This window comes from Halichoerus grypus, chromosome 4 (genome assembly GCF_964656455.1).
Source record: "Halichoerus grypus chromosome 4, mHalGry1.hap1.1, whole genome shotgun sequence".
Taxonomy (NCBI): domain Eukaryota; kingdom Metazoa; phylum Chordata; class Mammalia; order Carnivora; family Phocidae; genus Halichoerus; species Halichoerus grypus.
The window spans coordinates 44,853,540-44,866,068 of NC_135715.1; the positions used below are offsets into that span (position 1 = coordinate 44,853,540).

Here is a 12,529-nt window from a genome sequence, read left to right on the forward strand (position 1 = left end):
TTACATCCTCCCTATTCTAGGGGGTGTGTAGTGATATCCCATTTGTGTTTTTTCCTCCCTGGTTTTAAACTGCATTTCCCTGGTGACAAATGATCTTGAATGTCATTTCTTGTGATTATTGGCCATTCCTATATCTTCTTTGGTAAAGTCTTTTGATCGTTTTTTAATTGGACTGTTTTATTTCTACTGAGTTGTAGGTCTTCATTAAATGTTCTGAATACAGATCTTTATGAGATACATTTGTTGTTGGGAGAGGCAGTCTGCCATGGGCCCTGAGTATCCCTGTCTATTTATTCTGGTTACCCCAAGAATGCAAGGCCTGACTTCTCCTTACCCAAACCATTTCTCAAGTCTTGTGTTTGCAGTGAGCTGCCTTGAGAGGTGGTCAGGTCTCCCTGTAGACAGCGAGCAGGCTTGTTATTATTCATTATAAAATTGGTGAGTCCCCCAAGCTTAGCGTCCTATAATGCAATCCACTGCATGCGCAGGCATCCGTCAGGGAGCCGGTGTGGGACTTGGTGGGTTGGGGAACGAGTAGAGGCATAATAGAGTCCTTTGTCCCTAACTAAGGACTCGTATGTTTTCTACCAGCACTTACAAACCAGTAACAGACTCACGTAGCTTGTTACGTAGGGTAAAGTCTCAGACTGCTCACGTCTTAGCTTGTATTGCAGATATTTTTCTCCTAGTCTGTGGCTTGCTTTTCATGGTCTTAATAAAACTATCTTAAGAGTTGTTTGCAAAATGGAAGGTTTAAATTTTGATGAAGTCTAATTTATCAATTTTGTAGTTAGTGCCTTTTGTCCTAAGAAATCTTTGCCTTCCTGAAGGTAGTGAAGATTTTCATCTGTGTTTTCTTGTAGACATTAAATTTTAGCTTGTACATTTAGGTCTAAGGTCTAGGTTCACTTTCTCTCATTTGGATGTCCAGTTCTTCCAACGCTGTTTGTTGAGGAGGTTCTTCTTGCCCCATTGAATTCCATTAACACCGTTGTTGAAAATCATTGACCACATACGTGCAAGTGTATTTCTCGACTGTTCTACTGATACTATTCTAACTTGATTACAGTAGCTTTATAGTAAATCTTGAAATCAGATGAAACCCCCCCCAACTTTATTCTATTTTAGGGTTCCTGCATTTCCATATAAATTTTAGAAGCTGCTTCTCAATTTCTGCAGAACTTGCTGGGATTTTGATGGTGATTATATTGAATATATAGTTTGTTCTTCAGAAAATGTATTTCTTAACAATGTCTTAATAATATCGAGTTTTCTGATCCATGAGCCTGGCATAACATCATTTATTTAGGTCACGACCTTCAATACCTCCTCACAATGTTTTGTACTTCTCAGAATAGAAGTATTTCTCTTCTTTTGTTAAAAATTTTCCTGATTATTTTGTGAGGGCTCTTTTGATGCTATTAAAAATGATAAGTAGTAAATTTTTATTTCCCCACTGTGAGTAGTATTTAGAAATAAAAAAAAATTAGAGGTTGAGCTTTTATTCTGTGTTCTTGCTAAATTCATGTAGACAATTTCATTTGCAAATAGACAGTTTTACTACTACTTTCCTAATCTGTCTATTGTTGCCTTACCACACTAGCTAGTATCTCCAGTACAATACTGAATAGGAATGGTAAGAGCCAACATGCTTCTTGTGTTCTCACTTTTAGGGGGACCAACGTGTTGGTGTGACAAACATGGGAATTAAGGTAGCTGGAAGACTTTTTATGAATGGGGGTATATGATGTTCTATTTTGTGTCATGAAACAAACTAAAAAACTACTAAGTTCAGTTATCCAAAAATCTCTGGATCTCCTAGAACTTCCATTTCATGGAATTGACCTCTTTTGTCTCAATTGAGTTTACCTTTCACTATAGTCAGATGGTGGAAGAGTACAAATTCCAATGTTTTAAGATAACTAAGTCGTCATCTTTCATAATAGAAGTCAAAGGTAATACTGAAAACTTGTTTAGAGAGATCAGGGTAATCATGCTATTTAGACATATTAAGTAGCTATCAGAAGAAACAGTTAAGGGAATGAAAATGATTGCCTCTGAAAGATAAGGTTAAGTGGTGGGGGAGGTAACTGCTTTTTTTTTTTTAATTTTATTTTTATTCAAATGCATTTACTGCTTTTTATTCTTATATTTTAAAAGTATTGACTATATGGTCTTACCCATTGTTGAAGGGAACGAGTTGATCTGTTCAGTTTTGGTTTATTTTGAACCCTTCTCCCCCATCATGATTATTTCAGTGATAAATTCAGAGTACTGAATCAAGTACTATAAATATCAAGTACTACAAAAAGATCATCTGGTTTAACTTCTGTTGGTATATATTTGGATAAAATATTGGCCTGACAATATGGCCTGACAGGAAACTTGAAAAATTAAGATACCAAGAAATTGTGCTAGGCAACCTACATGCCCAATGATATGGGTCTAAATTAGGTAAGTAATTAGGTATGTTAATAGCCTGTAGACAGGAAAAAAAAAAAATTCATTTAAGATACTGGGATATGTTTATGAAACATGACTAAAAATAAAAGTAGCTTACCAAACAATATGCTCTAATGTTTTTGAAAGTAAAGTACAGGTGTTTATGAATATATATGGGATATTATGTACATATTACATGAGGAAAAAACTTCAAGGAGAAATATCAAATTAATAATCATTTTGAGGCACTTTTCTCCCCCATTTTCTGTTTTCCAAATTTTCTGTGTTGAACAGGCAATACTTTAGTAATTTAAAGCAGAAAAATTTACTGATAAATGCTATGTCAGTACAAGTTAAATGTATTCTCTTTAATAATACATAACAGACTCACTGATTTTTTTTTAAAAAAGTGCTTATTTTCACTGTTCTCACCATTTCATTTCCCCTTTCCACTTTATTTTCTTAGTTTTACGAGCAAAATCTCAGAATATTCTTTAGTAAATTACCACTTTGCAATTGATGAAAACCATCAGTCTTTCCAGTGCTAATTTATTTTGCATTATTGGGAATGTTTCCTTGGACAGTATTATGGCAAATTTAATAATAAAGAAATGAAAAAAAAATGCATCTGATTTCCTGCCATCCCTACTAACCTGCTTTTGAACATGTATTAATTCCTTCCCCTTGGATGTATAATCTGTAACTGACACAGATACAGTTCTGGACTTTATTGTTCATCATGCTCATCATTTTCTATCTGGACTATGTGTCTTCTTAATAGGTCTTCTGATTTGAGAGTAAAAGTCCGAGTTCCTTTGGTGGCCTGTGAGGGTACAGTCCCTTCCATCACAACTTTTCAGTTACCAGTATGCTTGCTTCTATCTCCTTCAGACCTTTATTCTAATACTCAAGTCTGAGGCCTTCAGATTCTGTGAGTCTTTCTGTGAGCACCCTGTTTGAAATTGCCAACCACCGCCTGGGCTCCTTAATCCTCTTGGCTTTTGTTTCTCTGGAGCACTTTTTACTAGCCACAAAGCAACTGTTTTACCTGCTTATTTCATTTATTGTCTGCCTGGCTTTCTTTTTCTCCATGGAGAAGAAAGCTCCATGCATCTAGGGATTTTTGTCCCTTGTGTACTGTTCTCTGTGTAACACTTAGAACAGTGTCTGGCACTTAGTAGGTACTAAATATTGCATAATGAGCGAACTCCAACTCTTACAATGTGCCAGAGTGAGCCTTCCAAAACTGCCCTGGAAAATCTAATTGGAGAGCGGTGCTCTGTCCCTTCATGATCTGGCTGCTATCCTCATTCTGTTGCAAGTGCTTCTGGTTTTCTTTGTGGCTGTACATGTAGGCCATGTGGTAGTCTGGAAGGAGTTCCTAATTCTTAGTCTCCTGAACTGACTTCCCTTTTCCCTGTTCCTCAGGCTTCCCTCATCTGCTCCACCAAGCTAGGGCTTCCTCCTCTGAGTGCCTTGGTACCCCGTTATAGGAATTAGACTGTGCTGAGAAGTGTTATTTCCTTGCGTGCATTTCTCTTGCCAGACTTAGGTTTTGATAATCTCTGTGTATCCTGTGCTTAGAACTGGGCACTTGACGGTAGTTGGGTCAATTGATGACTTACAGCCGTTTTTTGTGGTGCTTGGAATACTAATTTTAAGAGGGTTGTTCCTGTATTGAGGTTTGCTTTTTATTTTGCATGGGCCTAAAATAGAGGACTATATTTTCAGATATTTCTGTAGTAAATACTTGATTGTTTTCCATGATATTTGGGATTTGAAAAAAGCCCTTTTAATTTGTAAACCTTTTTGATGTTTTTATCTTTTGTGAATATCCTGGATTATGCTTTGTATTTGTGGGCGGAAGGAAATCATTCCCTCAAAATAATACTGCTTAGTGTAGTCGTGTGTAGCTGCTAATATGAAAGGGGGGATTAATGTAATTGATATTACTTTAATGAAGATCAATTTATTTTCTTTAATTTACAGGGAAGTCTTAAGAGTAGGCGACAGATCTCACCTCAGGAATTCATCCATGAACTGAAAATGGGGTGTGCAGATGAGAGACTTGTCACATGTCTGGAGTCCCTCCGCGTGTCTTTGACTAGTAATCCTGTGAGGTAATTCATCTGTCTGAACATCATTGGGGCATGTTAGTAAATTAAACAGATGTCATTAGTCTGTTACTTTTATTTAATACTTTCTTCATAGCACCTGCAGATAGGTGATATATACGTCAACGATTGTCTCAAGATAAAAAGTGAACATGTAATATTTATATGCATGATGAAATATAGTGTCAGTACTTTTTGTATTTATTACCAAGTGATACATACCCTATGGACTTAAAAACAAAAATTTTTATTCTTAAAATTTTAAAAAACTGGGGTTCCTGGGTGGCTCAGTTGGTTAAGCGTCTGACTTGTGATTTCGGCTTAGGTCAAGATCTCATGGGCTGTGAGACGGAGCCCCACGTTGGGCTCTGTGCTCAGCCGGGAGTTAGCTTGAGATTTTCTCTCTCCTTCTCTTACTGTTGCTCTGCCCACTCACGTGCACGCTCTACCCCCCCATCTTAAAAATTTTTTCTTTTAAATTTATGGTGTTTTTTTAAAAGAGAACAATCATGATTAGAAATGGAGTTAAAAAAAAAAAAAAGATAGCAGGAAGGGAAGAATGAAGGGGGGAAATCGGAGGGGGAGACAAACCATGAGAGACTGTGGACTCTGAGAAACAAACTGAGGGTTCTAGAGGGGAGGGGGTTGGGGGGATGGGTTAGCCTGGTGATGGGTATTAAAGAGGGCATGCTCTGCATGGAGCACTGGGCGTTATACGCAATCAATGAATCATGGAACACTACATCAAAAACTAATGATGTAATGTATGGTGATTAACATAACATAATAAAAAAAGTGAGTTTCACTCTGAATTTTGGTATTGTATATATACTGGCTGAAATTTTGTTTGACATAGAAAGAAATACCATTAATTAACTTTTCCTTTATTGGAAATAATATCTTTATAGGAGCACATAGGTTAATATTGCCAGATTTAGCAAGTAAAAATAGAAGATGCCCAGTAAAATCTGGAGTTCAGACATACTAACACTAAAAATTTTTGTTGTTTATCTGAAATCCAAATTTAACTAGGTGTCCTGGATCTGGCAACACTAATACAGATGTCTCTGTAAATCAGGTTTTAGACTTTTAAGCTCTGGATATTCTTGAAAAACTTCAGGCAGAAATTGTTAAAAAAAATGAGCAGTCATAAAATCAGGATTTCAGAGCTGCAAGGCTCTAAGGTAGATCAGTTTTGGCTTCTTTTGTATAATAAATGAATGCTTGTTTTTGCATGAGAATATATCTGTATTACATGTATATTTACTTAGATATAAATACATATTAGGGCTAAAATGACTATGGAAGTTAATAATATAGAATCTTTTTGATATCCTCTCTGATTAGTACTTTTCTGGACACTTCTGAAGTTTGGCTACAGTATGAAAAAATCCTTGGCAGTAACAACTATTTAAAACAAGAAGACCCTACCTGCCGAGACATGAAAGCGAGTGAGGTTTAACTGAGGAGTATGAAGAGTGAACAAAGTATATTTCAACTTTATCTTTGTTGTTCCATTTTTCCCCACTTCCAGACTGTTCTTTAGATGGAAGTGTGATGGGCAGGAGGCCAGGGACTTCATATGTCTTATGTACTTCTCTTTACCAGGCACAGTGCACAGCCCATAAAAAGTCCTCAGTGAAGATCTGTTGATTGAAACATGGTTTAATTTTAGTCTCCTTCAGTTTTACCTTGGCCCTTGTTAGAGACTAAGTTGAACTGGGAATTTGAAAGGTATAATCATATGTGAAGAGCTCTGGTTTCCAGTTTAATCTGTACCTCTTTAATATATTCATTTAAAAAATAATTACTGAGTACCTGATATTTACCAAGCACTGTCTTAGATGCGGGGCTTGGGTAAATAGCAAAGTGGACCCAGGCCCTTAAGGAGTTTAAAAGTAGGAAGAGGGTGTTTGGAGTTGAATGGGAAGATGCACTCATGTCTTAGTTTATCTGGCAGCCATTGAGCAATGGATTTATTCATGGCTTTTCAATTTAATTAGAAGTAGACCCTTCCCTTTATCTTCATAATTTGATCAGATGAAAATGGTAGCAAAAGAAAAACTGTGAAAGGGTTTTATGTACGAATTCATGTATATTCCAGTGGATACAATTTTATGTGGTTTCGCTTTAAACTAGGAAATAATGCTTTGTCTCTTTCACTTGAACCTTATTTAAAAAAAAAAAAAATGTGGAATTATTTTTCCAAGAAAGGCCAATTCTAGAATATATTAGCAGGAATCTACAAGCTGTGGATGCTTCCTATAAAAGTCTTTTTAATTGAAAATGATAGAAATCTTGGGCGGCTGGGTGGCTCAGTCATTAAGCGTCTGCCTTCGGCTCGGGTCATGATCCCTGGGGTCCTGGGATCCAGCCCCACATCGGGCTCCCTGCTCGGCAGGAAGCCTGCTTCTCCCTCTCCCACCCCCTCTGCTTGTGTTCCCTCTCTTGCTGTGTCTCTCTCTGTCAGATAAATAAAATCTTTAAAAAAAAAAAAAAAAAGATAGAAATCTTACCATTGGAGAGGTTTTTCTGAAACTGTGGCACCTGATGTAGAGAGACGAGAGGAGACTCAAGAATATCTCTGTGTACAGTGCTTCAATTTGAGGAATGACTTTCCTGGATGTGTAAAAGTTGAAATTCTGCCTATGTTCAAATCTTTGGACTTGGCTATTAGTTTTGTGTCTGCTATTGTTAAAGTCAGTTTTTGTATACATGTATTTTTTTCATATACCTGTATTTTTTAATGTATAGTATGTGACTCAGTTTCAAGAGAAAAAGAATTAGACTCTTTGTCAGCTTTTGAGACCCTTGTTAGACCTGTAGTAAATCAGTGTTAAAATTCTTCAATTTCTGCGAATAGAGGTGAGAGTGAAACATGTGAACTGATTAATGATGATTCTCCCATGCTGGTTTGGGATTGGGCTTTATTTAAATCAAAAATCAAGGAATAAGACGGAAACCTCCCTCCACCCCACCCCCTCCTGGATATGCAATACTTTTAGAGCCATTTATCCATTTCTGAAACTCTGCCTACCAATTATGAGCCACATCGACCTTTTACCATCCAGACAGCAGTGAATTATATGAAAACCGGTGCTTTAAATACCATGTTATTTGCCACCTTTTATGAAGAGTTGATTTGAAGATCACAGAATTCTTTTGTTTTGAAGTTTTATTGATTATTCAGTATTCTTGGTGAACGTTTTAAGCTAAAAGACGTAGTTGCTTTACTTTTGGAACACAAGAAAAGACCAACTTCTTCAAGTTGCCACTTATAACTTTTAATGGATCTTGACATGGGCAACAATTATGTTTGAGCTATTGAACACTTTGAGGTGGAAACGTAAAAGAGTAGACACTAACATTATTATGATTGATATCTAGCATTTTAGTCCGTACTCATCTATGTATATAGCAAATTAGTTACAGAATACATCTTCATTTTCTCAATTTGATGCGGCTGTCAAAGGCACGATTTCTGTCTCAGAAAATCCAGTCTATCCGGTCCCACGTGTTGTGATCTTAGGCATTATTTTCCTTTACTTACAGTTAACATGTACATTTTGAAGTTTACAAGACCTATTTTCTTGCTAACATCTTTTTGTTAAATTTCTAAGGAGGTTTTGGAACTAGGTCTGAAAGTTAATAACTTCAAAAAAATCACTTTAGAAAAATGTGCAGTAAAATGTATGTTTACTGCAAAGCAAGTGAACAGCCTTTGTGGGTCGTTATTCCATTTGATCAGTGTCCTGTTTGGAATCTGATTTTTCTCCATTTCTGGGCTTAAACACAAAGCTGGTGGAAGAGTTTAATTTTGGAATTGACATATGTTGTGCCATGGACCACACGTGTAAAGAGACAAATAGAAAAGGTTGTGGCAAGCAACGAGATCAACATATTCATTGGTATCGATGTGATCTGGAGAAAAAAGTCAAGACCAATATTTTGAAGTTATCAATACTTATTCAAATTCTTATTTTTATAAAATGTTAAATATATAAAAAAGGCTTCGTCATAGGAGTAAAACAAGTACCCACTTGCCTACTAATGAGACTAAGCTAGAAATACTGCTTGTAACTTTAAAGCTCCCACGCATCCCTGCTAAATTTTATGTCCTCTTCTCCCACTGTGCTGTGGTTAGCACTGTTGTGAATTTCGGACTTATCTTTTTTTCTTTTCATTGTAATTTCACCATATAGGTCTTCTTAATTCATGTATTATTTGGTTTTATATCGTTTTGAACTTCGTGTCAATGGTGGCATCTTCCATGCATTCTTCTGGGGCTTTTTTCCTCTCTGTTTCATAGATTTATATATGTTGATGTGTGCAACTACTCACATATCCTCACAATTCATACTATTTCGTGCCTTTTTATTTCCTTATGTTTTACGCATAGCTATTGTAAGTAGCATGCAAATGCTTTTTAAAACAATTCTGATAATCTTTGTCTTCATAGCCACTGTAAAATAGTTTATGCTTTTTTTTTTTTTTTTTTTTTTTACCATGTTCATCTCCCTTTCCATACCCTCTTCTGCTCTTTGTTCCTTTTCTGTATTCTTTTCTTCCTTAAATTCTTTTGGATAGTTTTTTTAATCTTTCATGTCACTTTTTTCCTTACTAACCTGGAAGACCTATTCCCTTTCTGATCTTAGAAAAGAAAGTTAACTTGTACACACTCAAAAAGGAAATTTAATATGCATGTACATAAAAGAGACAAAAATAAGCAATATCCCTTATTTTGAACCTAAGAATAACACAATCACCCTCAGTTAATTTGCATGTTAGTTTTGTGTGATATTTTAATTTTTTTCTTTTTAATATCACAGATTAGCTATTACTGTTGAGTTAAACTACAGATAAGTGTATATGTATACATGTTTGCACATGCATATAATCATTCCTTTTTAGGTCTTTTTCATTTGTCTGATGATTTTACTCTTGCTTCAAGTATATCATTAGGTTCCCTTGACAAAAGTCTTTTGAGGGTAAAACTCTTTTGTCAGAAAGTGACTTTATTTGCCTCTACTTTTTTTAAATTATTATATATTTTTTTAATTTAAATTCAATTGACATAGCGTATCATTAGTTTCAGAGGTAGAGTTCAGTGATTCATCAGTTGCATATAACACTCAGTGCTCATTACATCACGTGCCCTACTTAATGCCCATCACCCAGTTACCCCATCCCCCCACATCCCTCCCCTCCAGCAACCCTCCATTTGTTTCCTATAGTTAAGAGTCTCTTATGGTTTGCCTCCCTCTCTGGTTTCATCTTGTTTTATTTATTTTTCTCTCTCTTCCCCTATGATCCTCTCTTTTGTTTCTTAAATTACACATATCAGTGAGATCATATGATAATTATCTTCCTCTGATTGACTTATTTCGCTTAGCCTAATACCTTCTAGTTCCATCCATGTCATTGCAAATGGCAAAATTTCATTTTTTGATGGCTGAGTAGTATTCCATTGTGTATATATATACCACATCTCCTTTATCCACTCATCTGTCAATGGACATCTGGGCTCTTTCCATAGTTTGGCTATTGTGGACATTGCTGCTATAAACGTTGGGGTGTAGGTGCCCCTTCAGATCACTACATTTGTTAGATCTCTAGTTTAATACAAGAAAAAAAAGGTATTAAATTTGTGTGCCCCAAATCCAAATTTCTCAGAAGGATATAAACAGAAAAGTAAAAGCCTTCCTCCTTTCTGTCAATTTGATTGTCAGACCTGCTGGTCAGTGGTGAACTCCTTTTAATAGTTTGAGTGTTTTTGCTCCAGATTTTTTTAAGTGCATATGTTAGTATGTTAATATTCTTAAAGATGAACCCTAGAAGTTGCTGTTTTATTGCTCTGTAGGATATCAGTCTTGTATTTAAATTAGCATTTGTCTATCTTTTAAGTCACTTTAAATTCTTTGATTTTTCTAGTTCTTTTTGAACCAGGGTCATCATCTTGCTGGTTCCCTCATTAAATAAATATTTGACATTGCTCACTTTATCTGGGTAAAGCGGTGTTTTTATCTTTTTGAAAATCAGGGATTGACATTAGAGGTTTGTGGGATATAGTAGTATTCCTCAAAACTGTCCTAGAAATTCATGGAGGGTGTGAATGGGTAGAAAGTCTGGGTTTCCTACATCCTCTGCCCATCCCAGGGGTTGGGGGAAGGGACAATGCATATAATGAGAGGTAGGGTGTTCCTTGAGTGAAGAAGACATAGTGTCCCTTCTTGGTTGTCACTGCCGGTCCCTCAGGCCTTCATCCTTCATCCTTCTCCCCTGTCTGCAGAGCCCCTACTCTAGTGGATCTAAATGACATTATGTGGGGTGGGGGGTGGGGGTTACAGGTTCTTCAGAGCACTTAAACCAAAACATGGACAACTCAAACCTTTCTCTTACCAAGAACGACCTCTTCTTAAAGCTCAGTTATACTGCATTATGATCCTAGAGGAGTCTCTGTTGCTTTTGTCAGTCTTACCAAAGATGCTTTCCTAGGAAGGAGATGGAAAGGAACAGAAGGAGACTGTACATCTGCATGTATGTATCCGTGTGCAGTATGTATGTTGTCAGAGATCTAACAGGAAGACACACTAGAGCGTGCGCTGTAAGGTTTTTTTTTTTTTTTTTAATGTTAATACAGCAATTGGTTAAATAACTGATGGGAAGACTGAGAAACCAAATAGGAAACAGTGAGACACTTGATTAGTGGCAGCAGGAAGCTGCTCCACCCCTGTGCTGGAGGGAGAGAAAGAGAACTCTGTTCTGGAATCTTAACGGTTTGGTGTTGAATGGCAGAAACTGGATCCATGGGGAAGATGCAGCTGTTGCCAGAGAAACCTCCGAGGCGGGGGGGCGGCGGGGGAGAGCATTACCTTGTTTCTTCCTTCTTCCCACTGCTCAAACCTAGCAGGGAACAGCTGATTACAAACCCTGGGAGCTGAAGCCTCCGGAGTCAGCCCCTTTGAAACTAGAACAGAGCAGCAGAAGGGGAAGAGGGGAAGCGAGGACAGGGGTCAAGCATCTGTACGTTATTTAGTGGGACCCAGTATAGATCAGTAAATGATGAATCCTTATTTCTTCCAGTTTTTAGTTTCATTGGATATGTAGGTTCTTTATCTTACTGCTAGGACCAGACTACAGGAGTAGAGTCTGGTCATAAACTTTCTAAGAATACAAAAGACTATTCTGCTCTGAATTTCCTGAAACTATCTCGATTTGAAGATTGTCAGTTGAGTCCTGCTAAATAAATGGTCACGTGCTCAGCTCCTACATTGACTTTGATACTTTTTCAGTATCTCACTTTTGTTTTGCCTCCCAAAGAGCTTCATTTTCTATTTATGACTTAGTCCTCGATTCCATTAAAAAAAAAAACTTTTATCATTTGTTTCATTTGTTTCATTTTCTCTAACAGCTGTCCTGTTTTACACTATACGTGCAAACTACTGGTTCTGTGGAGATCCTGATAGACACCCCTTTTTTTAACCTTGAGTTCTGAATATGTTAAAGCAGATACAGAAGTGAGGTTAAGAATAACCTCTGAACTGCTAGAAAGGCTAAGTTGCAGAGCACAACTGGGACTTCCGAAGGTGAAGTGTAGTTCTTGCCACTGAATCAAACTTGTCACGTTGTCATGAGTAGGAAGAACAGACAACTGTAGGTCAGGGTCAGGATCCCTTCCCCACTTTCGCCAGTTGGATAATTCAGTCCTTCTGGGTAGTGGAGGTGTGGGGAAATCTTCACATAATGAGATGGAGGGAGTAATCCCTAATGTTCTCTTCTGGGGAACATAGTAGAAGGCTTCTCCCTTTGTAGAAATGAGAGAAGGAGAATAGTAAATGTTCTCTCTAATGATAAGCTCTAGTTTATTTTTATTCCACTGACATGCTTTAGAGTTTTAAAGTAAGACATGAGCTATAAAATTTTTTTAAAAAAAGCCTTAGAAAAAAGTTTGAGAATTAACAATATGTACGGAT

The 12,529-nt window shown here is 36.8% G+C and overlaps 1 protein-coding gene across 2 annotated transcripts in view; it reads left to right on the forward strand.

The window, feature by feature from the left end:
- The window catches only part of DIAPH3 (diaphanous related formin 3), a 484,732-nt gene that overhangs the window by 106,691 nt on the left and 365,512 nt on the right, over positions 1-12,529 (forward strand). For both annotated transcript variants that reach the window (XM_078070282.1, XM_078070281.1), the window contains one exon: positions 4,432-4,562. In XM_078070282.1, coding sequence (XP_077926408.1) covers positions 4,432-4,562 — 131 coding nt within the window. The remainder of the gene's footprint in view (positions 1-4,431; positions 4,563-12,529) is intronic.